This window comes from Bactrocera dorsalis, unplaced genomic scaffold (assembly GCF_023373825.1).
Source record: "Bactrocera dorsalis isolate Fly_Bdor unplaced genomic scaffold, ASM2337382v1 BdCtg067, whole genome shotgun sequence".
NCBI lineage: Eukaryota > Metazoa > Arthropoda > Insecta > Diptera > Tephritidae > Bactrocera > Bactrocera dorsalis.
Window position 1 is genome coordinate 18,036 of NW_026038118.1, and position 27,076 is coordinate 45,111.

A 27,076-nucleotide genomic window follows, 5' to 3' on the forward strand; every position below is an offset into this window, starting at 1 on the left:
GAATTAATTTTGCTTAACGTACGATGTTTAGTTCTTGTACAAAAGAGTATTATTAATAAATTAATTTGTTTTACATTTTATTTAGATATAACATATGCACTAAATATTTATATGACTAGCGAAATTTTAACAATAGACATATGTATTTACATCATTAAAAAAATGATTAGCATATACAATATGAATACTCACACATCCTATTTAAAAAAAATAAAACAGAAATAAGTTTAACATGTTTTTGTTATTCAAGATAAAGTCGAGAACGTTTTTTATTATATATATTCTCTAGATAAAGTAGGGTTACATAATTAAAATTTATATTTTTAAGGGACAGTTAACACCCAATATTTTTTATGGTTATTTTGTATTTTGAAGCACTGAACTATATACATATATATTTTTTATCTTTACCAGTCTACACAATTAGTCCAGGTTCTAACGCTTAGCTAGTTTTAAAGCGAAATATACACCCATCACAAAAACTAAAACCATCGCCAACTTTCTTAAATTTGCACGGTTAACACCCTTTATAGAACGAACAACATCGCCGTTGTAAATAAAAACATTACGGCTCTCTTCTATAAATTCGGCACGTAGGTCGTCATTAAAATTTCCATAATTATCATTGAGTACTTGTCGTAATTTATCCTTCAAAACTGAAATTTTCTCCGGAAAATATGTTGCAGCACATCCCTCTGGGCAAATGGTAACTTGGCTGGGCATTGGACGGTTCTCTAAATCGTCAACTTCCGGGTTTGAATTAGGTAATTTCACTTCTTCCTCTTCCTCCTCAGCTTGTTTACCAAACCAAAGTTTTCTCTTAATCATTCGTTTCTTTTGTAGTAATTGACCGCCAGACATTAAAGCCATATACATTTGATAGGCGTACGCAAACAAGAGTAATTTATTTTTTGCATTGACTTCTTCTAAATGATCGATATATTTTTTAACACTCTCCCTTGGTTCGTAATTATCTTTCCAATTTTTGCCAAGGTAATACGCCAAATCTTGTTCAAAAGCTGATTTGCGATGAAGTTCTTTGGGAAGTAAGTTTTCAGGAAGATTTTCCTCCAAGAATCTGTAAACTTCGTAAAATGCTAATAAACCATCAAACCAAACAGCATCGTCCGATAGCGCTGAAATAAAGCATTTTATAACAAAGGCTACTTCATCCTATGAGACTTACCTAAAGCAAATTTTGCATTCACGAGCACATCACTAATTTTATGCACGTCTTTCGTTGCTTTACGCAATTCCTTCGTAAAAGTCATATCTACAACAGGCTTTGTAGCAACATCGGCATTTGTTTGATCTGTTGTTAGTTTTTGTTCTGAAGAAACTGTTTGTGACGCAGATTCCATAATTATTTGATTTCGAGATTTGCTTTGATAACACACTTCTAACGCAATCTTATACAGGCGTTTTTATAAAACAAGCAAATTTATTGAAATTATTTTTTTCCAAAAATTAATTGATAGATAAGGAAGAACAGGAATAAACACTAATAATCAAAATCATTGTAGGTTTATACAATGATCAAAATACTTCACCATCTGTGTTCTATAAGCACTTTGCAAGTGTTGCCGGGCAAATTCAATTTACTTACACAAATAATATTGCTAGTCATATAAATGATAAACATCGTTGTTTAACTTTAACAAATATTACTAGTTTTGATAATAAAAAAACATGAAGATTAACGTTATTAAAAATCTCAAAAATAAATTATCTTAGTCTTAATATGCGGTAGCACATCATATTAACAAATTAATTTATCAAGTTCTATATAGGTTCCGGATACTTTACAACACAATGTATTGGCAACACTGTTGGTGAATCTTTTCTAGGGTGAATAACCGGCAACTTACAATATTTGTTGACATATTATTTTTATAAATGCGCCAACATAGATAGTATTGAACATATATGTACGTATAAAAATAGTTATAAATATTTAGTTAGTAGTAGTTATTGAAAAGTTATTGAAATAAAATGATGCAAAATAATGCACTCTTTAACTTATCGCGGAAAAGGAAATTTAAACTTGTTGTTGCCTTAAGTTTGACTTCAAAGTTTCCCCTTCCTTTTCAGGAAATAATACAAAGATATTGTTTAATATTATGCTCATTACATTAGTGTACATAACAAGAAAGATACTTTTTGAACATTATTTTTTTTAAATCAAAAGATACTCGTTTTTTTTGTTCCATAGCTCTGTTAGCTTATATATTGTTAACAAATTAAAAAAAAAAAACACTTAACTTTAATTAATTATCAATTATTATTGCTATCAAACTTATTATATAATATATTTAATTAACTAAGGATTATTTTTGGTAAATTTTGTATTCATATTGCACACCATTTTCCTGCTGTACACCTAATGGCGTCTCCGGATCCGGTCCTATTTCTTTGAAACTATTTGGTATTTTAGGGAAAAATATATCACAGTTAAACTTGTGTTTAATGTTTGTTATATAGAGACGATGACAGCGCGGTGAAGACATAGCTTCTCTGTAAACCCCACTTCCGCCAACTATCCAAACGTTTTCAATTCGTTCTCGCAAATCTCTTTGTTCCAATCGTTTCATTGCTGACTCTAGATTAGGAAATAAAAGCACATTTGTTGGCAGATCGGTTGGCGATAAAGTTGCACTTAAAACAACATTAATGCGGTCTGCAAGCGGTCGTTCGTGTTCGGGTATACTTAAATAAGTAAGCCGTCCCATTATAACAACGTTATGCTTTGTGATATCACATCGTCGTTTTGTTGTTTGTGTAAAATATTCATATTCCGACCTTGATTGTAATAAACAAAGACATTAAACTTATTAATAATTGCTTTTAAATATACGAAAGAAAAGAAATAAATACACATACACACTTTAAACTCCATGGTAAATCACCGTTTAAACCTATACCTGAGTTCTCGCAAACAGCGGCGATCAAATTAAAATTCAACATTTCAATTATATGTTATACGAGTACTTATAAAGCAGTTAAATATTGCTTTTTAATAAAGTGATTTTGCGAACTAATCACTTGTAACAACCGCCTACATCAAGTTCCTATTGACGAATAAGCTTAGCTTTTGATATTTTAGAAATAAATAATACACGATAAGCCATTCTAAAAAACATGTTTTAGAATTCATGGCCAGTTAGAACAACCATTGCAAACTATTTGAGAACCCCAGCAGGAAATTCAAATTTTACTATAAATATAGCTTGGCGAAATGGGCTACAATAAATTTTTGCAAATAGTTTACTTTAGAGGGGAAGTAGGGTTAATCGTGCGAAACATGGTTTTTTTCGACAGCAATCACTCTGGAGCGTTTCGAAAAAAATCTCGATGGATTTTGAAATAAAAAAAAAAAATTATAAAAATATAATCGCTTTACCTATGTAACGCTGGGAGATTTTAAAAACCTACTGCCTCCTACTTTAAAAAGCGTTATTTTAATCCTGTAATGTCAAACATTTGTATATAATACATTCATATATGTACTTGTAAAATAATTTTGAGTTAATTCATTTAACTTGGTGAACACTGGATACTGGTTTTAAACAACAATAATTTATATTTCCTAATACATATTATTTCTACTTTGTATGTATTTATCGCTTTCAAATCTCAAAATTTACAAAATATTGAACTTTTTTAATTCTCATTTTTGACAAAAGTTTTAAAAAGAAAATGAAACAAACTATATTTAATATCCGGAACAAAACATATTAGCATTCAGCAACAAAATTTCGCGTACACTTTTGTTGTTGGTGACTAATCTACCTAACGCTGCTGTTATGCTCTTCCTGTAAACTAAATGTAAGCTAAAGGATTATATTCAACAATTCAGACAATTTAAATAATATATATATTTCTATTATTTGAATACATATGTATATGTATTTCTATTATTTGAATTATTGCGGTTATGACAACAGAAGGTGCATAACTCAAAATTGCTTACCCATCGAAAATGTGTTCTAAACGGTGCAAACATTCCTTTAAAGATCGGATACCCACTTGTGGCATTGAGCGCAAAGCACATGAATGTCCAATACCATTACCTGCGTGCATATTACAGAAAGATGACGCTATTGACTGTGATAAATGCAGGCCACCGAATGGCGCACATGAGCACATCTGCTTGTGCAAACCAGATCAACCAGGGTCAAAACATTCAAGTCAACATGAAACGCCAACTATATCAGAATCTCAGTCGCCACAACAACAAAGTATCGTAGAATTTCAGCAATCAACTGAAAATACAAATAATGAGCCTCTTAATGGAACTAGCAGTCGTGAAAATACAAACAATCCGCTGTCTACTACAAGTTACAACAAGCAAGAAAAGATCTCTCCAGCACATATAAGATACATGGACGAATGGGAGGCGATGGGTGTTATGTTGGCGACAAATGGTCGTGTTTGGGGATTAGAAGATAAGGGATTTGCAAGACAATACAAGGCGGCCTTAAGCGCAGTAAATACTAAATTTGAAGAGGAAGCTGCCAATATGGCTGGACGTTCAACTTATTAATGTCAATTATAGGAATATTATTTCGCGACCTTAAGAGATTCGATATAATATTGTATGTGCTTCGATGAATATTAAAAATTAGTCCAGTCATTATTGTAAGTTCACCTCGGAATTCGATATACCCATTTATATGTCTGTAAATATGTACTACAGACATATAAATGGATATATCGAATTCCGAGATTCTTACCCAATTTAAGCTTAAATGACTGGACTAAATTACGAGCATAATTTACCGTATAATGTTAACAATAACATAGCCAATGTTTAGCAATCCTTCGGAATCAAACCATTTAAAGTAAAAAAAAATATAAAAATAGCAAAACATCGAGCTAATTTAGAAAAAAAATTTAAGTTTGGTTGCCAAACTCCCGTTTGAATCAAAACTTTATTGTAAAAGAGTGCAATTATAATTTTTTTGATGAAAATGCACAATAAATAAACAAAGCCCGCAGTAGATAAAATATTCATTTATAGGTGGGGAAATAGGAATTTCAATTTTTTTCGATTTTTTTGTTTAATATTTCAAGATCCCAGTAAAATGTCCAAAGTAAGGAGCCCCTCATAAATTTAAAACTACTACACTGATCATTTTGAAGGTGTGAACACTCTTTTTTATACATATTTGAAAGCTACGAGGTAACGTTGGAGAGTTTTTTAAACTTGTTAATAGTTCTGATTTTACAATAACTAATTAACTGATTTTTTCATCAAAGGGCGCCTAGTAAGTAAAAAATAGAAATTTTGAAAACAGTTTAGCGTTACTTGGAAAAAGCGATTATCTAACGATATAATTTTGATTTCAAATTGTATTTAACCATCTTTATGTACATATATTTATAATTTTATGTACATATATTTATAATTTTGTATGACTACATATAAATACATATGTACATATATGCATGTAAATATAAATTTATGGTTAATTCAGTCTTTTCGAGGCTAAATAATGGTGTGATTGAAATAAAAATGTACGTGTTTTGAAATTTAAAAAACAGCGCTTTATTTTCGATTCAATTAAAAATTCATCAGTCGCTCAATTCATATATTTCATCTTGATCGCCACTTATATTTTGTATATTTGCTCCCTCAAGAACGGGAGTTTCCATAAAATCAAACTTATCGAATTCAGTGTTTTTTTTAGATTCAGCACTTTCACTCTCACTATCAGTTTTACTTACACTAATATCACTATCATCATCATTTTCATCGTCTTCTTCAATATGTTCCACATCACTTTGTTGAATCTTACGCTTACGTTGTAGTAAAGCGACCCAAGTAAATTTCTCCTCGCACAACGGACATTCACCCGCAATAGGTATGTAATGTCCACGATTGTTTTCATCGGAAGATAATATATAATTGGCTAAGCAAATAATGTGACAAGTGAGCTTGCATAGTGAATTAATGCATCCAATACGCGAACGGTCAGGGTCCTCAATGCGATGCATACACAAGTGGCATTCGGTTGCCCAAATAGCCTTTGGTGGTTCTTCGCCATTTTTAGGTCGAGTGGCTTGAGATTTTGGTAGTTCAACGTGGCCGCTTACAATTTCCATATGAAGCGGTGGTTTAAGCTAGTAAAGAAAATTATAATTTTTTTTATTTTCACTCTTTATGCTATATAATTAAAATAAAATTGTATAAGTACTTACTATGAAATCACATTCGTATTCTCTTTCTAACCAACGAATTGTGAGTGGTAATCGATTCCATGGGCCCACATTTAACATACGGCTCAATATTCGAAAATTGTACTGGAAATGACTTTCTTTTGGATATTTACGTCGCAAGTCCGAATATTGTTTAAGCCGTGTAGAAAGTGCCGGTTGCTGCCACGCCCACTCAAACTGTAAATGATTGTAGCTCGGTTTTTTATCGATATTTATATGGTTACTGACATTAATATTCACCTGCAATGCTGAAATATTATTTGGAAACCCATGTACTATCATAACCATGTGCCAGGGTCCTTTGTTACTGGTGCGTTTGGCACCACCAAAATCTTTACCACGATTATGCTGGTTTATACGACGTTTGGGGTTTACGGTGAAACCAATATAGCAGCGTCCAGTGTAGCGTTTTTCAGCACTTTGACTGCAAAGCAAATACACCCCATAGAAAAACGAGTTACTCATGCTGAATAACTAAAATAAAAAAATAAAATAGGGCAAATCTAAAACCATGGTAAAAATTCTCGACATTAAATTTCTTTCGTTCTTTTTTCATTTCAAAGTTATTAGGTACAAAAAAGTAAGGGATACAATAAAACAATCACACGTAAATGGTTTAGATAGTAAAGCTTTCTATATTATTTAAAGTTTACAATGACTAAATAAATTACTAACTAATGAGAGGAAAACTATGCAAATCTAGAAGCGCTTTCAGTTATTACTATTAGCGGCGGTATTGTTTCCATTTGGTATGCCCATTACTGCATTGCCAACACTTTGCTGTTGTTGTGCTTGCTGGGGTGGCTGCTGTTGTTGTTGTTGGAGTTGCGCATTATTCACCAAGCCATTTTGTAAGCCTGCATGCGCGTTACCAGCTCCTTGTTGCTGTTGCCCCGCTTGTTGCTGTACCTGATTCTGTTGATTTTGCTGCGCATTTTGCTGCTGTGCATCCATTGCAGCCAAATCGGCAGCATTCATTTGCCCGATACCATTGACACTATTAAACATTTTAATACGCTTACGAGTATAATGTTGCCACTGCAATATAGCTTGATCATCGATGAATTTGCAACATTGCGAATTGACAATCTCACGGCGAAAGTGTTCGTATTGCAATAGATCAAGAAAATACAAACACATCGGGTACATTAGATATTTGGCATACTCGGGTTCTTTCCAATACTGCAGGTATTTAAGATAATTGATAAATGCTTGATCCTTAAAGTAACCTCGTTGAGCTAAAACTACAAGCAAAATTTTATTGTTATTAATGTCTTCATAAGAATGATGCATTTACTTACAGTTTAAATAATTGGGATTAGCCAGGCACTGTACGAATTCAAGTTCAACTTGCCATCGTAATTTTTGTTGATCCTCTGATTCAATAGCCGCTAAAAGGATTAAGAAAAATTAATATTTTTTTACAATCATTTTTGGAAACGTTCAATAAAATAAATACATATAGCAGATATGAGGGTTAAGATTATAATCCAAAAGTTATTGTGTTGACTTTTTTCGATTTACTAATTGTCAAATCAATGCGAATCTCGAAATATGTATGTTATTGTTAAAATTATTAATTTTTATATGTAATAAAAAATTAGCAATTTACTTACTCTTACCCTTTCCATACATCTTGGCCATGGTGCATGGAAGGGCTCGGTTCTGTTTCTTAATGGTGTTGTTTCTAAATGTCAACTGTAGAAGCGCCTTTATTAAGACGCAAACATACAGTAACCTTGACCGGAAAGTTGTATTTGGTTGTGGCGTTGGTGGAAGTTGTAGTAGCAGTTGTTATATTTGGGTGGTGGTGGTGTTGGAGAATGGTGACAAGTGATAATTGTTGTGGTACTGTTGGGCGTAGGTGTGTGAACGTGGCGATGAAAATGCGATAGTAATGTTGGTTGGTCGGGTGTAATGTTCTCGAACACAAAATCTATTTATATTACGTTTTTGAGCTCTCTTCCTAAAAGTGTATATCTCCTACTCGACTAACTGCACGCACAATTAACGCATATACAAGTGTATAATGTGGAACACAAATTAAACATATGCAGATATATACAATAAATAATTTAAATGCAAAGATTTTAGACCGATATTACTTTAGCCAGGCTTAACCCAAGCAGGGTTCATTACATATAACGCGTTAGCCAATGTAATAAGATTATATTTACATTCACTCTGAAGAGTTATGAAAATTGGGTAATATCAATAAAATCAATTCAAACATTAACTCTTACAGAAAAAGGTATAAGATAAATACAGGAAATGTAAATGAAAAGCACAGAATTGGCGGCGGGATACAAAGTAACTCTCGCCTTTTATATGAAACAACTACTAATTTGTCAATTTATCCACAAAATTACACTTTGAATTTTTAATTTTACAAACCGTATGCGTTCATTGCCCAAATGCAGCAAAATTGTTTTAAAATTCCTTCCCTCCTCAATATACAATTAAATACTTTTCGACGGAATGTATAAAATTTGTAGAAGTGCGGAAAACTAATATCAACAAGAAAAAAGTAAAATATTGTCACAGGTAATTCTGGAAGTTGCCAGACTGCATTTTAAATCTGCATGTCTTAAACATGAAATGAGGACTTATAGCCCTGACAGACGAGCAAAATTAATGCGCCTTAAGCAACGCTAATGCGAATTGAAATTTTATGGTGACAGACGGCAGGCTTGTGCATTTAGACAGCTGATAGTGAAATTTGTTTCTTTATTAAAAAAAAAGTGAAACAAAAATGAATAAGATAAATTATTAAAAGAAATTTTGGTAATTTTGGAAAATGAATATAAATTTAACGAAAAAATTCATTTATTATTATCTACGTTTAAAGATAATAGAGTGAAATTAATAGCAATAATTGATTGTAATGCGGAAAAAGTGTGCAAAAAAGTTAAGAATATTGGAAAAATGGATAGCAGAAGTGCGACATCTGTCAATAAATAGCAAAAATCGGCCATTTTTGAGCAGTGTTGTCTGTTTAGTAAAATCAACCAAATGCACGGAATTTTTGTGCATTACAAACTTGCATTAACATGGGTCAAATGCGCAAATAAATGTAAATTAAGCCCGCTAATGCATATTAGCGCTGTCGTCTGTCAGGGCTATTGCAGAGTTTCGAAATAAATTAAATTTGCTAAACAATATCTGAACCAAATTCAATATTTTGTAAATTAGTTTAATTATGTTATAAAAATAATGAACAAAAAAATGTTTGTAGAGCAGGAATTAATATAATACGACGTAATAGTCGTTTAAAATTTATGAATTTGAACCAGTTTACAAGACTGTAAGGTGGCATTATGTCAAACTTTTTTAATTACATTACCCTTTATCGTTCTCATTTCACACTGACATTCGTTTTTCATTGTCGCAGGGAAAAAGTATTGTACAGGGATTTTTACGGCGACCGTGGTAAACAAAAAATATATTTTTTATTTCGGAAACTTTAATGTGTTTCTGTTGTTTGAGTGTTAAAAAAAGCATATATAGATAGCGCTCAAGCACTATTTCTGTCTGCTGCTACCAGGAGGGTTCAAAAGTCATACGGTGTGGTATAGTAACGACAACAAAAATGTTTGAGATACGTAACAAAAACACTATGGTCTTTAGTTCCATGGTTAAAACTGTGCGACATAGTGTAGTAGGTACCCATCCTTCTTGTCATGTACCAGCACGTCTGGAAGAGCGACGTGCTAAAGCGCGGGCCTTACGCCAAGAACGACGCCGAAAACCCGACAAACCTGACGATTTCGTTACTTACGACGATTCTGGTAGTGATGAAGAGACTCCACAGCAACAAGAAGAGGTGTTGAATACCTCATTCAATCTATGCGATTATTTACGTAGCAGAGAGACAGGCTTAAAAGAGGTTTGAAATGAAATACAAAGAGTTTATCTGAGAAAGGCATTCATAATATTTTATACATATTCAGCAACGCAGTTTTAACTTTGAGAATACTAGCCGCTATGTGTTGACGCATGATATGCTACGAGAAACGCAGATACATTTAGGTTATATCAATAAGGTGTTTTGCTCCAAATGGTTAAGTAATCGTCAAGTTGTTTTTGGGACCAAGTGCAATAAAGTGAGTAACTACCAAGATATTACATACTTGAGTCCTCTTTAATTTGTATGAATTTGTAGTTACTGGTCTACGATGTAAATATGCGCCGTGTGGATGCGATTCCAACGCTTTCCAATAATCGTGCAAATCACCCTGAGGTCCAAGGTGGTTTGCATGCTATCGAAATCAATCCAAGTCGATCATTCCTCGCCACAGGCGCACGCAACTCGGCGGATATAGCAGTTTATCGCTTGCCGACACTAGACCCAGTTTGTGTGGGAGAAAACGGACATCGGGATTTAATAATGGGCATGTGTTGGTTAGATGATCAATTTTTGGTGTCTGGTTCTAAAGATTCACGTCTGTCATTATGGCGTATAAACGAAGATCTCATGGATTTTCCGGATGGCGGTAAGGAAGCATGCCCTACCTTCGCCACCATTAATCCATTATGTGTAAAAGACGTACGCACAGCACAAAGGGTATAAACAAAACAATTAAAAATACGTTCATCCGAACATATAAATAAATTGTAGTATTTTCCAGATTCGTTCACTGTGTTTCAACAAAGAATTTAAAGAAATTGCAGCTCTTTCTCTCAACGGTTATATACATATTTTCAATGCTGAAACATTCAAACAAAAGTTATCACGTAAACTGCCGAATTGCCAGGATAATGTGAGCATAGCTTATCATAGTGATGGGCTCTATGCTGTCGGCTGTCGCTCATACACCATTCTGCTAGACGCACGAACACTACAGGTGAATTTCAACAACACAGTTTCATATGTATTTCTGTCTTTAAATAAATACTTTTATTTTTTGTATTAGACAATCAAGAAGATCACTTCACGTTACAATGGATGTGGCATACGTGCTACCACATTCGAAGGCAATCTCCTAACAGTTGGTACCGGTTTGGGTATGCTGTTATTCTATGATATACGTGCTGGTAAATATTTGGAAAGCAGCGTCAATGCTTCACGAACAGTGGCGCTCAAATGTAGTAAAGGTATTGTGGTGAGTAGATTTTTTGTATATTCAAGTCATGTACTTCATTTATACATATGTGTCAAATTTATATTGTTTAGTATCCTGAAGATGAAATGGATGGCTTCCAACAAGTGAAATATGTGCCAGCTATTTATACACATTGTTACGATAGCACAGGAATGCGACTATTTGCTGCTGGTGGTCCCCTGCCTGCTACGCTTGTCGGCAATTATGCAGGTGTTTGGCAGTAATTCCGTAAAGCAAGCAAAATATTTAGCTGTAACTTAGCTTAAATGTTCAGATACTCGTATCTGTGTGTGATTTTTGGAAGTATTTCCACATTTATTTTAGATTAGATTTTTAAGATACGATTTGCAACCACTAGGCCAATATTTTTTTATTGTAGTCGAGTGTTTTACTTTCAGCAATCAATAAGCCTAAATCCTATTATTTAGCATTAAGTTTTCTTAAAAAGGCTCGGATTAGTAAAAACTTTTGCTTATAAAAAATAATAAATAAAACTATATACAATTTATTTTAACAATATTTATTTATTTTTTTCATACTATCATTGCATTATTATAAATCTGAAATGAGTAAATAAACAGAGCCCATCCACAATATAAATTTTAATTGTTTTTATTGACATAATAACTTGTTTATATACTGTCCATTACTGCATACACATATTCACTATTTTCTAAAAAGGTTTAAATAACATTTAATAATTTAACACTTTATTTACATTTGGTACATTTATTTAATTTTCAATCTATTGGAATAATGTTTGGTTGGGTCTTTTAGCAATATTTTCGAAAAATAATACGTTATAAAATTTGTAAGGTTCTTCGCTTTTATATATACATGCATGGATGTAAATAATAAAGGATTGCTGCTTAAAGTATTTACATTGATAATTGCCTAGGATAAATACATTTCTTTAGCATGGCATAATAATTTTGCGTATACCTATACATTATTTAAAATATAAAAAATTGCATTTATAGACTGACACAGAGTAATGGAAATGAAAACAGAAATACTTTGAAAGCAAATAAAATTGGCTTGAATAATTACGAAAACATCAAATTTGTGGTCGTCAACAATGTTTTGTGTAGGTATTTACTGTCTTCCGATATTTTGCATCCTTATATTAACTCAAAGCTCGCAATACAAATTATGCTCAAATACTTTAAAGTATACTATACAGTTTTTTGGATTTCAATTATTTCCGCCGCCTCCGAAAAGTGGTAGAAAACTTCCCCAACCACGTCCTTGTGTTTCAGTGGGCACTGAAAATGATGCGTAAACATATTTATGTAAGTAATTTGAAATGCTTATATACATATGCATATAATTTACTTACATTTTTGTCCTTTGGCCACGCAGTTCAAGACGTCTTTTTCTTCGCGACTAAGTTTTAATATGGTTTGAAGTACCGGAACTAGACGTACACGCTCGTCACCATTAGTCAGCGTAAGGAACTGTAAGAGAGATTTTAACCATATGCAAAATACAACTGTAAGCAAACCTATAAACTCACTTACCTTCAGTACGACGTTCTTCAAATACTCCGCGTTGTGCATATGCTGTTCCCGTTCGACGGCTCGTTCTTGTCGCCGCAACTCTTCCTTTAGCATATCATTCATCTGTGTCAATTTTGCCAAATCTTGTTCATTCTCAGCTAAAAGCGCTGTGAGATGGCGCACGCTACTCTCTTGCTTCGCAAGCAATTCTCGAGTTACATGTAGTTCCCCCTGTAAGCTCTCAGCACTGTTATTGCCGGAATTTAATTCGTTCCAGCCCAGGCTGTTGCTGCCAATCGTGGTAACGGTGTCCGTTTGGAAGGCATGCATTGGTGTGTTAAGCAATTCATCTAGCGGCATAAAGTCGTGTTGGGAGCGTCGTGAGCTACTGGAAATCTTTCGTAGTGCTTGAACTTTACTGCTGTTGATAGCTATATTGGCCTCCTCCGAGCCCTCTGCATCCTCACGTTCGGCAAGCATTAGCAACTGATTTGAACTCGATTCGTTGTATGTGGGTGTATGCATTGTGGATGCATTTACGTTTGATATCGCAGCTGCACCTACAGTGGGCGGCACACGCACTGTTTGGCCCTGTACTGCTCGAAGCTCGTCGATTTGCTGTTGATATTTTGTTTGCATATCTTGCATTTGTTGTGCGTGACACTCATGTGCTGTTTCCAATTGCAGCCGATGTGTGCGCAGGGTCTCCTGATGTTTTTGCAATTGCAAGCGTTGTTCTTGCACCAGATGGTCATTTTGCTGGCGCAACTCGTCCTCCAAAGCACTTAGCGCTCGGGTTCGGCACTGCAGATTCTCGTTGTCTAAGTACAAGTCTGCTATTTGTTGTTCTAGTTCGATTAGTTTTTTAGTTTGCGCCGTGATCGTCTGTCGCTGTTGCTCTTGGATGGCTCGCGCATGCGTTAGCTCCTCTGCTAGTTCACGCTCACGTGTGGTGTCGGTATTTTGTTGTTTTCGCAAGACGGCTTGTGCCTTTTGTTTATATTCAGCATGTTCGGTTCGCAAACTATTCAATGAGCCTTCGACGTTTTGCAATTTAATTTGTGTTTCTTTAAGATACACTTCAGTTTGGTGTAGACGCTGCTCCAATTTTTCTTTTTCATTTTGAGTTGATAACAAGGCGGCGGAGCTCTCAGCAGAGCATTGTGATATTTCCAGCTTGATCTGTTCGAGTTCTTGTTTTAAACCTTCTTGTGACAGCTCTAGCTGTTTTCTGGCCTCACTCGTTACCTGTTTGGCATGTACCGCATCCTTCAGTTGCTCCTGCAATAGGTCAACTTGTTCCTTTAGTTCCTTCGCATGTAAGGCTTCGGAATCTTTTGCCGACTCAACAATTGCTATTTCTTTGCGTAATTGTGTAATGGTATGTTCTTTGTTCGATAGGAGCGCATTGAGCGACTCTAGTTCACCGGTTTTAGCTGCAAGTTTTGTGGTTGCTTCCATAAGCGATTTCTCTGCTGCTTCAATTTCTAAATTAAGTACATTCGCTTGCTTGCGGGATGACTTCAACTTTTGATTCTCCGTTTTTAGTGACTCGATATTTTTTTGTTGTTCTTCATGCTCCCGTTGCAAAAGTTTTAGTTGTTTGCGCGCCTCCTCCAATTCAGCTTTTTTCGCAACATGCACGGACTGCTGTTGTTCCATTTCTTGCAATTGTCCAGTTTGTTCTTGCAATTTTTTTTTTAATTTAACGGCAAGGCCACGCATTTTATTGTACTTCTCTTCGAAAGTATCGTCGATTTCGCGCAATCGCGAGAGCTCTTCGGCTCGTGAAATGGTCGACGTAGAGAGTACTTCGCTTTGTGCATCAGCGCTGCTTCGTAGTGTTTGCAATTCCTCATTGAGAGCTCTCAGCTGCTCGTCGCTCCGGCTGCTAGCAACTTCGAGTACATGTGTCTGTTGACGTGTCAAATCGATTTCTCGTGTTATTTCACGAACTTGTGCCTCCTTTTCTGCTATGGCTACATCCTTTTGCAATAGTTTTTCATCAATTTGCTTTAACTTTGTGTTGGTTTTTTTCAGCTCATTTGTTAGCTCCTGTTGCTTTTCTTGTTGACGCGAAATGACATCACCTCGCGCTTTCAATGCTTCATTTAATTCGCGCATTTCGCAAAGTAAGTCAGCGTGTTCACGCTCCATTTGTGAATATCGTTTTTGAAGTTCCATATAATTTTCTTCAGTGAATTTAGTTGACTCTTCTGACTTATGCTTTTCATTTTCTTGTTGTTGTAATTGTTCTAATAGCGAATTTTTTTCCTCTTCAAGCTGTTTTAGCACGTCTCGAGTTTGCTGTAAATCCTTATGAACTTGCGTAGTTTCACTTAATGTTTTATTCAAATTATCAACTTCAATCTGCAAACGCTGCTTGTCCGATTGCAGTTCCTCTATTTTTTTGCATTCTTCAATTAAAGAGTTTCGCTCAGTTTCTAAAGTATCCAAGCGCACTAACAATTCATTATGCAAGGTATTAACTTCACCAGCCTCCAAACGAGGTTCACATTTGTGCCACTGGGTTTTTAAGTCAGAAATCTCTTGATTAAAGTATTTTACTTCCGTTTCGTGTTCCTCTTTTTGTTTGTCATTATCTTGTTCTTTTATTTTGTCATTTAGTGAAACAATCATATTTTTTAATTCCTTCTCTTTCAATTGTGCCTTTGACAAAAGCTTGTCCTTTGCCATTGAATCCTGACGCACACGTTCGCATAGCTCTTCTAATTCTTGCAACTTTGTATGGAACGGTTCGACACTAAAATAATCCGCCGTTGATAGCTTAGTTGTAGACTCATTATTCAATACATTATTTGATTTTAATTGTTGTCGAAGATCTTCATTCTCTTTTTGCAGTATATTAACTTGAGCGAATATAAGTTTGGAAGCCTCTACTATCTCGATTTGCCACTTTGATACAGCTTCAGCGTATTCGTGTTGTGTTTCCAGCAGTACGCGCTTACATTCCTTTAGATTTTTCAACTTACGATGAATTTCTACAAAACGATCCTTCAAAGCATTAAACTTAAGCCGCTGTTCCGCGTGGATTTCTTTGGCTCGTCTGTACTTTCTAGAGAGTTCCTCTAACGCCAGTGTAACACTATTTTCGTGCTCTTTGAGTGCTTTATTTTCTTCTTGGGTAACGGATACTGTACTCTGTAAAGCAGTGTTAATACTTTCTGCTTCCTTCAACTTATTTACTTCAAGTTCAAGTAATCCCAAATGCTTTTTTTGTTCCATCCCCAAAATATTTACCTATGTTACAAATGCATGAAATTTGGTATAAGATTTGAGTACTTTACTTCAACATACTTGCTTTAGTTGATCTTCCATGCGGTCAATATCCTTCAAAAGCGATTCATTGTCATCATTAAGTCTATTCAACTGTCGCTGCAGTGACTCGTTTTCGATGCGTAATTTGGTAACGACCTCTTCGTCTGCTGTACATTTCTTTTGAAGATCACAGAGTTCGCTTGTTAGCTTTAGTTTTTGTTCCGTAAATTGCTCGAGTGTCTCTTTCATGATCAGAATCGACATCTTGTCGGCCTCTTTTTGAGTTTCACTTTCCATGAGCGCTTCTTTCAATTTACGATTTTCTTCAGCAAACTCTGTGAAATAAAAATGATGACGTAGTTTTTATTTGTGCGACGAGAGCCACATCATATAAGAAATATAATAATTAGCTTATGACAATATATGTTCGAAGTGTACCAACCATCTTTGGCTTGTTTGGCCTTTTTGGCGATTCCTAGCAGTCCCTTATATTTATGAATCAATTCTTCTTTACTAAGGGCATCAATGGGATTCTTCTATTTTGCGTAGAAAAGGAAGATAAACAAAAATTTATTGAGAATTACAACTACAATTTTATGTTGACATACCGACTGCCCAGGAGAGATTACAACCTTTTCTTCCATTGCCAGGCTATGTAACGAAATCGCAGCCGATTTTGTGAATTTTTTATCTTTTGGCTTAATATTTTTATAGCCGTTTAAGCAATTGTAAACTTCATTGCCAAATGATAAATTTGGTAATTTCTAAATGCAAAACTTATAAAAAGTCATTTCTACTTCTTCCAAAATGTCATTGCAGAGGGTTACCAAGCCTAAGATTAACATATGTTAAATAGTGTTTCCGCAAAATATTTATGCAAACATACAGAAACATGTGTGTAAAGGTCGTGTTAGGTAATGAAGTTTGTGTGTAAAATTTTATTTCTTGTGAAAAAATACATCCCTGTGGCTTCTTCGAACAGTTGGTAGTGATTAGTTGGCAACGCTATTAATTGAGAAAATATATCTTGTTTAATTTTTCCGCGTTCGTAGTTTCATTGATATATTTTTTAAAAATATTGTTTATAAAACAATTTATGTGTTACACCATTACTATTATTTCTGAACTATAACAGCAACTATGTCTCTACAAGAATCGTTGAAAGGTTCAGTGTTTGTAGGGAATGACGCGAACAACGCACCGGCAACAATTGCAAATGCAGTCCCAAGTGCATGTCCTGCTAATAATGGAACACCTTTACGTATAAAAAGTTTTCATATAATGGGTACACCAGCAACAAATATTGATGCTGCTGTGTTAGTAAATCCAACTAATACCCCTAATAACATACTTCCCAAGGGAAAAACTTTACCCAAAGCTCCAGACGAATTTTATCGTGACCTACAACAATTTCATGAGAGGCGTGCGTAAGTACATTTTTTGCAAACCAGGCAACAGTTATATCTCCTACAATAAGAATAACACATTTTTTTTTAATTTTAGTACACCAATTATGTACACGCCGAAAATTAGTGGGCGAGAAATAGATCTTCACCGACTTTACAGTGAAGTGACTGAACGCGGTGGTTTCAACAAAGTGAATCAAAGAGATGAATGGGATGAAGTCTTGCCAGTATTAGAAATTCGCGATAAATGCGTAAATGCTACTGCAGCAGTGAAGTATATATACAGACGGTGTCTAGAGAAATATGAGAGGCAGAACTTTTTCGGCGAAGATCCAGATAAAATGGAAGCACTAGAATCTGCAGATTCGATCGAAGGTGGTGGTCGGTCGCGAAGTCGTTATCCGGCGTCTATTTATTCAAGCAATAACGTTAATACCAACGTCAATGCAGTTCCAATGGCTTACAATTACAGCCAACATATTGTTAATATGGATAGACGTCGTACTTATAAATTCTCTACCGATCTTCATAAACCGTCACCTTATGAGAAGCTGATGCTATCTCTAATTTCACCTCTTCCTAATGAACAAGATTTTGCAATAAATGTTTGCTCATTAATGTCAAATGAAAATAAACACACACTAAAGCTGAACGAATATCCAAAACTTTTGGATGTGCTTCTGGCTCATACGGGAGTGTTTCCAGATTACACTTTGCGCAAATTGTTTCAACATGTTTACACACAAGTACGCGAGCATTCACTTTTCAATTTTTGGCGCGACTTATTACGTGACAAACCACAAATTTTAAATTTGTATTCTGATGAACAAGCTATGCGTGACGCAGGACTAATAAATGAAGAAGATACAGAAAAGGTAAAAACATTTGACGACGACATGGATTTGGATTTTTTAAATTTGGGACCCGGCGAAGGCACACAAGAGTATGTAGGTCAACGTGTCCAGCAAATTGTTGCAATATTTCGAAATCTTAGCTTTTTTGAGGAAAATATCAATGTGTTTGCAAAAAATCGATCATTTATGCGTTTCATAGTGATGGGTGCAAATATACGCTGGGGTAATCTACATAACCAGATTTTGGATATAGCCGGCAATATCGCCACTGAAATAGAACTGTTAGATCCATCGACAGACGACGTTTCACGCAATTTATTAGTTACACTCTGCGATGGCATTGAAAGTATGGATCGCGGTGTAATCATAAACAGTTTGGAGACACTTTACAAACTCTGTCAAACCGATGGCAATGAGGAACACATTAACAAGTGTTTAAATCTTAAGTTTTATGAAAGCATTTGTCAATTTCTTTGTTTAAATGATATAATGCTTTTAATATTTACACTTGAAACGATATACGCGTTAACTTCATTGGGGACAAGGTCATGTCATCTAATAATGCAGGTACGAGGTATTGTAGACCAGTTAGTGTCTTTGGTCACTGTCGAAGCCCAATCATATGGGCCAGATGGTTGTATTTTGATGCGAGTTGTAGAAACAGTGCCAGGTAATATGTTGCCAATGGTTGCACAAAACATGGCGAATCTGCAAAATGTCGCAGTTTTACAGAAACCTCCACATGTGCTTGTGCCAACATCTCAATTGCCAGCACCGCAAGCACCTGTACCTATGCAAGTGATGTCAACACAAATTACACCTTCACATCCGCAATTGACTACTGTGAAAGTGCCACAAGTTGTAACTGATTCCTCCCAAAACCCACAACCCATGTTGGTGGATCAGACAACTACGATGCAAACAGCAACGACTGTACAGCAACAGGAAACGTCGACAGTACAACAGAACGTAACGAATACAGCCCAAGTACCGACTGGTCCGACCCAAAATTTTTCACACGAGGACGAACAATATGCTTTGGCATGGCTAGGCGCTACATTTGAGCGAGTAACAACATCAGATAGTCACGTAGAGCAACAAGAACTCTATCGCATGTACTTAGCTCACTGCCAGAAGTTCGGTAAACACTCTGTTGTTAATCATTTACAATTTCCACGTCTTGTACGCTTGATATATACGAACAATGTGGGTCCCATGTCCGCTCGTCGTAGTGATGGTACGGAATTGTCAGGTTTTTACTACGTTGGTATAAGATTGCGCGCTCAGCCATTACCCATACAATCCACCAAGTTACCTCAAAATCAGACTCCAACCGCTGGAACAACGCCTGCACGCAAACTGAAGAAAAAACCCAAATTGCAGCATGAACCCGATGTTACATCTGCGGATGTTACAACTCCTACACTGACTTCGACTAATGTAACCACATCAGCTATCCAAGAGCTATCTGATTCCCAACCAAAAATTGTTGAAGAAACAACTACATCTACTGCATCGTCTGAAACCACATCCACCAGCTCAACTGGTGACACAACTTTGTTAGTAGTGTCGACATCAACTTGTTCTACATCACCATCGTTGTCTTTACAAAACTCATCAGATTCAGCAGTGCAACCTTCTTCTTCACTGATTAAAAGTTTATTGGCCAGCAAGGTGACACAACGTCAGCAAAAAAATCAGAAGGAAATAAATACCGGCGCCAACAGTAGCCAGATGTCGTCGATTACTTCGACAAATGCTTCAGTGAACGCTCTTACGCAACAACCAATAAAAGTTGCCAGTACGGCTATTAGCGCTTTAGTGAATAATCCCCTAATGCAGAATACTCCCGTGAAAGTTGGGCAGACTACCATTAAGCCGCTAAATCCACAAGTGCCCTTGGAAAAAATGCCACTGCTTGAATCAACTCCACCACCATTGGCACCACTTAGTGGCAATAATGTTGCCAAGGATGCAAGTGGACGTCCAGTAATTATTGCCAATCAAATGCTAGTAGAAATACTTGATAAAAAAGGTGGAGAACCACCAATGCCCAGCACAATTATTAAACGTAAAATGGAGGAGGGTACGGAAACCGCAAAACGAATAGCTTTGGAATCAATAAACTCCAAAGAGGATCCCCAAGTAACACCATCAAAGAACGCCGCTAATTTATACGCAGAGATGGCTGCGTCCATATTAGAAGACGAGGATTTAGAAGACATACCACCACTACCAGCTGCAACAACGACTTCGTCAACATCTACTATCTCAACGCAATCAAAATTGAATGAATCCATTCAACAGCAACAAATGCTAATTCCAGCAAAAATTCAACAGTCTAACCTGCCAGGTGTTCAGCGTCAGCTAGTTTTTCAATCAAGTCAACCGCCTCAGTTAAAGCTGACCGCCCACGGCGGTGTTGCGTCTTCTAATCAGCTGCCCACAGCCATGGCTACCATAAAAACAGATCAAGGATTACAAACAGTACCAGTTATTTTACAACAAAAGCCACTAGACCAAGCACAACCCCAACAGTTGATACAACAAGTAATCACACAAAATATACCGCAAGCAGCGCCACAGCAACAACCAACTCAGTATGTGCTTGCCACAAATCAACAAGGTCAGACATATCTTGTGGCACAACAACCGCAGCCACAACCACCACCGCCACAACAAACGTTGTTAGTCACTCAAACGCCGCAACAACAATCGGCTGGTACGAAAACAATTATTATTCTTCAGCAGCAAACGATGCCCGGTCAGCAAGCACATCCTCCGCAACCACAGCTCATAACAGGTGGTTCACCAAAGATGATCATGAGAACGCCACAGGGTCAAGTGTTAGTAGCACAGCGCCCTCAACCGTCGCTACCCGCATCAACAACACAGCAGTATTTCATAAATCCACAAACGGGCACAGCTACACATATTCATGTCCCGGTTACCGGTAGTGCCATTACTGCCAATGTTTCGAGCAGTAATCAGTTTCTACAACGCAATCAAATATTGTCAACTTCTCAGGCAACCACTATCGCCCCAACGCAAACGAGCTCTGGGCAAATTTCACCGTCGTTACTTTCACAGCTGAACCACATTCCAGCTACGATTAAGCTTCATCAACCACAGATGCCGACCACAACTGTACCCTCTGTAAATCAACATCAGCCAGCAACCATTTCGCGTTTAGGTAAAACAGTTTCCATTGTGCAGTCCACACCAGGCTTGACAGTATCACCGTCGCCCATACAAATACCGCAATTGCAACAGCATCAATCTATTATACAACAACACATAATATCCGGACCATCGGAAAAACGTCAAATGATACTTGGTGGACGAGCTATTGAAATTAAGGAGACAGTAATTACGCAAGCACCACCACCTGCGCAGCAGAGTCAATTGAACTCTCAAACGATTATAACGAAACAAGTACTGCCACAACAACAACAGCAACAATCGCCACAACAAATCCAACCAATACGCACAGTTGTTGAACAACAGCAGCATCCATCAATTATTCAACAGAAGTTGTGTTTGCAACAACAGCCCCAAAAGGTAACATTGATTTATAGATATACGTGCATTTGTTTGAGCCGAAAAAATTTAATACCATCTCATATATATTGCTAATCAAGCTTATTTGTATTTAATTTTAATCAATCATTCCTAATTTTCGCAAAATATATATTATTTTCAGTCTGGTGAACAAACCAATATAATGTACTCTTCTTTGCCAACCAAATCTCCGACTGCATCTCAAAGTGGCGTCCAACAATCAGCATCACAGTCGCCGCAACCATCCAGTAATGTAACTGTTGTGCAACAAATCAAAGCGCACACACAACAGCAAATTGCACCATCTGTTGTTAACAATAAAATGGTTGCTTCGGAGCCACCCCCTCTAACTCAGACCGCACGCACAACCAATACTAACCAACCACAACCAAAGGAAGTTTCCAAACCCAATGAAGTATCAAATAATTCTGGCAATACAACAACCGCAGTAGCAACAGTTGCACCAACAGCACAAGCTGTGCCAACTTCAAGTACCCCACCACTAGCAACCACTGTTCAAACGCCATTACCGAAACCCACACTTCCGATGCCCCAACTGCCGCAAGTTCAGTTGCCACCTGGTGTGGCAGCGGCCGCTGCAGCCAATGCAACACCACCTTTAGATCCCAACTGGTTATATGTTTGCGATTGGCGCAACTGTCCGCGCCGTAAATACAAATCTAGTAATGATTTGCAGCATCATGCCTTTACGGTGCATTGCCCGGATCATCTGGATCCGGCTGCGGAAATTTTCTGCCAGTGGGGTGTGGGTCCAGGTCTTTGCGATGGCATACCACGCAAACGTTATTCACTTATGACACACATAATAGATCGTCACTTGACCCCCGATAGTTTACATGCCGCTGCTCAACGACGAGTAGCAACAGGCACAGTAAATTTGCAGCCGACTCAATCACCGGTAACTATAGTTCGGAATGTAGAGGCGGCACAAGCGCAGGCGCAACGTAACAATACCGCCTCACCGGCGCCATCGACATCATCGTCCTCATCTGGTTCACAACTGTATGGAATCGGGGTCGCCACTAGTTCAGCTATGAACGCTATCAAGCGGCATACAGCGGACTACGTCAAGGAGGTAATGGATGAAAATGAAGGACCGGTAACGAAAAGCATACGGTTAACCGCCGCATTGATATTAAGAAATTTGGTTACCTATACCAGCACAGCGAAGCGCAATTTACGGCGTTATGAACCGCATCTATCCAATATAGCATTGAGTAATGTGGAGTCAAGTGGCGCGATTTCGCACATTCTTTTCGAGTTAAATAATTAACACTATATATGTACATATGTATGTATATCCATTGTAATAGGGTTTGTTCTACATAACAACCTTTTACATATATACCAAACATATTCGAATATTATTTTTTATATTTTAATATTTAATATATGGTGAAATGATATTTCTGCAATGTAAACATAATGGAAACATTTAGCCTTCCTCCAAGTAAAAACTATAATAAATTACATAAATTCTTTATTATTTGTTAAAATAAAGAAACAAAATAAAATATTTTGTAAGACTTAAATTGAAACTACAATATATTTAAATAAAATCTTATCTCCGTATTTTTCTTTTTTATGGCAAATCCAAATTAAGTAAGTTTTGTTTAAATGTTCGTAAAATCCTTTCATAATTATTTAATTTCTCCATAAGCTCAACTTTTTCCTGTATGTAATACTCCTTAGGCATTTGTACGTATTCTTCACCCTTAAAAATGAAACATATGACAGCTCCCGCATTCACCAAGGATTCCGAGTTTATTTTTGGAGAGTCTTGACGTGTTTCATTTTCTTTTCGTAATTTTGGTTTAACATATTTGTTATTATCCTCACTTCTTTGGTTTATTTTGCGTTTGGAAGCTGTTATAACATTATCGTTACTGTTGTTATTTAAGTTATTAAACTTGGATGTGATAACTTTAGAGCTAGAGGGTTCTTGGGTTTCATCGGTGCTCAAATTTGTTATGCGCCTTCTGATACTATTTGTTTTTAAACCTTTGAAGGAAATTTCTTTTTGCCCTGGATGCCTTATTGTACCTATAATAAATACAAATTACAATATTGACTGATTTCAAGTTTTTTTTTTAATAAATTAATTTACCTGATAAATGTTCCTCTTCATATACTCTATCCACTAAAAATATGTCTTTCACTTCTGTCTGTACATCATCAGCATCCGTCATTGTTGTTGTGGATTCAACACAGTATTCGGCTTCTAAGTTATTATCTACTCTGTCATACTCCAGCAATCCATCTTCATCATCATCCTCACAACCACTTTCTTTAACTCTAATGAGAGTAGAACTATCATTTAAGTCACCATGTATTGAAAACACCATTTCTGTGTCTAAGGCATCAGCTATTTTAACCAGCCCAACTTCACATTCCCTTTCGATATTATTCTCGCCTTCTTCCATATCAACGATTTCTTCGTGATACGGAAGTGGTACGGCTGTATTTGTCAACATTGTTCGCCGGGCGTTTCTTACAATATATTTTCCTTCAAAATGGTCGGAACACATTAGCATTTGTGTTTCCGGCAATCCATCGATAACTTTACCTCTTTTCATCCATTGTTCATATCGAGCGGGTTCTTTTGGGAATCGAAAAAGGGTAAATTTTTTATTGCCACAAGGTGCGCAATCGTATGTGTAATTTTCGCAGCCTTTATAAACACAAGCTTTATAGGGCATTATAGTAGAAATATTTATACCTCCGAAATTCTTTTACAAAATACTAAACTGAATTATTTGACAATTCACAGATGATAAACAAACACTTTGATCTCCTCGCTCTCTATTTTTGTAGTTTCTTTTGAATTGCCAACTTAGCTAAACGTCATAAATATTACATAGCGAATGTTTTGCCATATTTACACAGTTAAAAATATGTAGCTTATTACACTTACCGCCATTTATTTTTATTTATCATAATAATCGAACTTAACAAAGATAAAATTGAATCTTGTTTAGCAATATATAAAAATATACAAAAAAAAAGTTTATTTCGCATCAGAAAAACAAACACATCTACAGAGAAAAATTTAGTTTGGGCACTCTATGGCAGAGATTATGTGCTTGTTTTATACCGTTACCGTTCATTTTAATAATTATTTTTAATTTTTTCATGTCGTACATTTTTTGTTTTAAAATGAGCCTTATGAACATAAATAAAAACAAAAAGCCTACACTGGATTCAAGAGGAATAGATCCGGATCGACATGTACCACATTATGAAAAACTTGGGAGAAGTATTAAACAAATATACTTTGAGTACTGTTCTAACACATCTATTCATGGCATACAATACTTTGGAGAACGTCGTCCTTTAATAGAGAAGTTTTTCTGGTTTTGCGTGTTTTTGGCCTCTATATACTGTTGTTCAAATTTAATACACAGTATTTATATAAAGTGGAACGAAACTCCAGTGATAGTTAGTTTCTCCGAAAAATCGACACCTATTTGGAGCATACCATTTCCGGCGATTACTATATGCTCTGAAACCAAGAGGGTTCCCAGGAAAGAGGGTTTGTAGTAAATTTCTTTAATCCTATAGTAATCGAACGATGATGATTTTTATTTTTGTTATAGGTGTAACTTATGGCGAGTTCTTAACAAGCTTTCGTGAATACGTAAAGGCTCGGCGTTATTTTATACCAAAAAATATTAGCCGATCAGATTTGGAAGAATTCCGCACACTTCTTCATATATGCAATCCTCAATTAGTAGAACATGGTACTCCTAAAATTTCAACTGATCTTATAGACTACTTCAGAGTTTTGGAAAATATGCAACCGGAGTTCAACAGATATTATTACTATTGTAAATGGTTTAGTCATTTCGGTGAATGTGATGAACTTTTTACACCTACTTATACAAATGAAGGCATATGTTACACATTTAATGGTCTCAACGCAACAGATTTGTATCGGGAAGACACTTTTCAATATCAGCGAGTTGGATTTAAAAACTTTTCTAAGCGTAATCTAATTCTAAAGCGGCCCCTAAAGTGGTCCTTGCAAAATGGATATGCAGTTGATAGTGGGATCAAAACGTATCCGGCACGAGTTTTAGGTGCAGGAGCGCGAGCAGGATTTTTTATTGCGTTGCAGAGTTTTCGTCAAGAGGTAGATTATACGTGCCGTGGTCCAATACAAGGCTTCAAAGTATCACTACACTCACCCGATGACGTTCCACAAGTTTCAAATCAGTTCGTGCGCATTCCTATGGGAAAAGAAGTGGTAATCGCTGTTAAACCAAATATGATCACAACGTCGGCAGGTATTGCGGAATATACCCCACAAAGACGCCAATGCTTTTTAGAACATGAGCGTACACTGAGATTCTTTAAAGTGTATACACAAAATAATTGTGTATTGGAATGTTTAACAAATTTAACCCTAGCCAATTGTGGGTGTGTGAAGTTCTCGATGCCTCGCACTTTAGAAATGCCAGTATGTGCGGAGAATAAAATCTCCTGTTACGATAGAGCCGAAGATGTATTGCTTTTACGCGAATTTCGACAAGGTCTTAAAGAATCCCGTTTGAATTATTTAGGCGCCACACAATGTAATTGTTTGCCGGCTTGTACTTCACTTGCTTACAATACTGAAATATCACATGGAAATTTCGACCTAGAAGATATGTTAAAAGCAACTGGTGATACTTCATTCTTTGAAGATTTTCCTGGATCACAAATGTCTCGTCTCTCGATATACTTTAAAGAGCATCAATTTATAACATCGAAGCGATCTGAATTGTATGGTGTAACTGATTTCTTGGCTAATTGCGGAGGTATTTTTGGTTTATTTATGGGCTTCTCTATATTAAGTTTGGTTGAACTCTTATATCATATCTCATTACGTTTATGGAGTAATATGCAACGTTTAACCACATCATAATGTCGTAATTTTTTGTTGTTTTTTGTAATGTTTTTTATTTACTTTATTATTATTACGTTTTATTAACTTTTACATTTAATAAAGCAATACCTAAAATGAACTAAATTTAGTTTTGTAAATATAAATAAATGTACAATGAAAATATTTTAATTTTCTTTGTTGAAAACGTTCAAATAATCTACACACTTATATATTAATTTTGACACGGCAACTCCTACATGTAACGAAT

At 36.0% G+C, this 27,076-nt stretch overlaps 10 protein-coding genes across 15 annotated transcripts; 4 read left to right on the plus strand and 6 right to left on the minus strand.

Moving 5' to 3' along the window:
- Positions 1-226: 226 nt before the first annotated feature.
- LOC105231541 (heme oxygenase 1) lies at positions 227-2,516 on the minus strand. The gene is made up of 2 exons (XM_011212887.4): positions 1,187-2,516; positions 227-1,136 (listed from the first exon to the last, which is right to left on the minus strand). The coding sequence occupies exons 1-2, from the start codon at positions 1,359-1,361 to the stop codon at positions 436-438; spliced, it is 876 nt and encodes a 291-aa protein (XP_011211189.1). The 5' UTR covers positions 1,362-2,516; the 3' UTR covers positions 227-435.
- LOC105231540 (dihydrofolate reductase) lies at positions 2,258-3,099 on the minus strand. 2 transcript variants are annotated; one of them, XM_011212886.4, is made up of 2 exons: positions 2,885-3,099; positions 2,258-2,799 (listed from the first exon to the last, which is right to left on the minus strand). In XM_011212886.4, the coding sequence occupies exons 1-2, from the start codon at positions 2,962-2,964 to the stop codon at positions 2,328-2,330; spliced, it is 552 nt and encodes a 183-aa protein (XP_011211188.2). In that variant the 5' UTR covers positions 2,965-3,099; the 3' UTR covers positions 2,258-2,327. The 2 variants fall into 2 exon arrangements, 1 of the variants encoding a protein (XP_011211188.2); XR_007423532.1 differs by having other exon boundaries at positions 2,659-2,799; positions 2,881-3,081.
- Positions 3,100-3,666: 567 nt separating this feature from the next.
- On the plus strand, positions 3,667-5,363 carry LOC105231539 (uncharacterized). Its single transcript, XM_011212884.4, has 2 exons — positions 3,667-3,825; positions 3,945-5,363. The coding sequence occupies exon 2, from the start codon at positions 3,980-3,982 to the stop codon at positions 4,541-4,543; it is 564 nt and encodes a 187-aa protein (XP_011211186.1). The 5' UTR covers positions 3,667-3,825; positions 3,945-3,979; the 3' UTR covers positions 4,544-5,363.
- A 147-nt stretch (positions 5,364-5,510) lies between these two features.
- LOC105231538 (structure-specific endonuclease subunit SLX1 homolog) lies at positions 5,511-8,750 on the minus strand. The gene is made up of 4 exons (XM_011212883.4): positions 8,614-8,750; positions 6,460-6,693; positions 6,202-6,396; positions 5,511-6,123 (listed from the first exon to the last, which is right to left on the minus strand). The coding sequence occupies exons 2-4, from the start codon at positions 6,682-6,684 to the stop codon at positions 5,575-5,577; spliced, it is 969 nt and encodes a 322-aa protein (XP_011211185.2). The 5' UTR covers positions 6,685-6,693; positions 8,614-8,750; the 3' UTR covers positions 5,511-5,574.
- On the minus strand, positions 6,828-8,754 carry LOC105231536 (mediator of RNA polymerase II transcription subunit 31). 4 transcript variants are annotated; one of them, XM_011212880.4, is made up of 4 exons: positions 8,614-8,754; positions 7,836-8,214; positions 7,521-7,610; positions 6,828-7,463 (listed from the first exon to the last, which is right to left on the minus strand). In XM_011212880.4, the coding sequence occupies exons 2-4, from the start codon at positions 7,861-7,863 to the stop codon at positions 6,931-6,933; spliced, it is 651 nt and encodes a 216-aa protein (XP_011211182.1). In that variant the 5' UTR covers positions 7,864-8,214; positions 8,614-8,754; the 3' UTR covers positions 6,828-6,930. The 4 variants fall into 4 exon arrangements, with proteins under 4 accessions (XP_011211182.1, XP_049317569.1, XP_011211183.1 ...); XM_049461612.1 differs by having other exon boundaries at positions 7,836-8,155; positions 8,614-8,753; XM_011212881.4 differs by having other exon boundaries at positions 7,836-8,185; positions 8,614-8,738.
- An 827-nt stretch (positions 8,755-9,581) lies between these two features.
- LOC105231535 (DDB1- and CUL4-associated factor 12 homolog) lies at positions 9,582-11,829 on the plus strand. The gene is made up of 6 exons (XM_011212877.4): positions 9,582-10,105; positions 10,170-10,322; positions 10,382-10,783; positions 10,848-11,063; positions 11,133-11,321; positions 11,393-11,829. Exons 1-6 carry the CDS (start codon positions 9,809-9,811, stop codon positions 11,543-11,545), a joined length of 1,410 nt encoding a protein of 469 aa, XP_011211179.1. The 5' UTR covers positions 9,582-9,808; the 3' UTR covers positions 11,546-11,829.
- An 88-nt stretch (positions 11,830-11,917) lies between these two features.
- LOC105231534 (GRIP and coiled-coil domain-containing protein 2) lies at positions 11,918-16,924 on the minus strand. 2 transcript variants are annotated; one of them, XM_019992244.3, is made up of 6 exons: positions 16,708-16,924; positions 16,542-16,632; positions 16,139-16,434; positions 12,842-16,081; positions 12,661-12,778; positions 11,918-12,586 (listed from the first exon to the last, which is right to left on the minus strand). In XM_019992244.3, exons 1-6 carry the CDS (start codon positions 16,741-16,743, stop codon positions 12,516-12,518), a joined length of 3,852 nt encoding a protein of 1,283 aa, XP_019847803.2. In that variant the 5' UTR covers positions 16,744-16,924; the 3' UTR covers positions 11,918-12,515. The 2 variants fall into 2 exon arrangements, with proteins under 2 accessions (XP_019847803.2, XP_011211177.2); XM_011212875.4 differs by having other exon boundaries at positions 16,542-16,635.
- A 154-nt stretch (positions 16,925-17,078) lies between these two features.
- LOC105231533 (AT-rich interactive domain-containing protein 2) lies at positions 17,079-23,505 on the plus strand. Its single transcript, XM_011212874.4, has 3 exons — positions 17,079-17,526; positions 17,603-21,920; positions 22,063-23,505. Exons 1-3 carry the CDS (start codon positions 17,240-17,242, stop codon positions 23,212-23,214), a joined length of 5,757 nt encoding a protein of 1,918 aa, XP_011211176.2. The 5' UTR covers positions 17,079-17,239; the 3' UTR covers positions 23,215-23,505.
- Positions 23,405-24,757, minus strand: LOC105231531 (uncharacterized). Its single transcript, XM_011212872.4, has 2 exons — positions 24,049-24,757; positions 23,405-23,984 (listed from the first exon to the last, which is right to left on the minus strand). The coding sequence occupies exons 1-2, from the start codon at positions 24,638-24,640 to the stop codon at positions 23,524-23,526; spliced, it is 1,053 nt and encodes a 350-aa protein (XP_011211174.2). The 5' UTR covers positions 24,641-24,757; the 3' UTR covers positions 23,405-23,523.
- A 120-nt stretch (positions 24,758-24,877) lies between these two features.
- Positions 24,878-26,952, plus strand: LOC105231530 (pickpocket protein 28). The gene is made up of 2 exons (XM_011212871.4): positions 24,878-25,473; positions 25,538-26,952. The coding sequence occupies exons 1-2, from the start codon at positions 25,074-25,076 to the stop codon at positions 26,845-26,847; spliced, it is 1,710 nt and encodes a 569-aa protein (XP_011211173.3). The 5' UTR covers positions 24,878-25,073; the 3' UTR covers positions 26,848-26,952.
- The last annotated feature ends 124 nt before the right edge of the window (positions 26,953-27,076 follow it).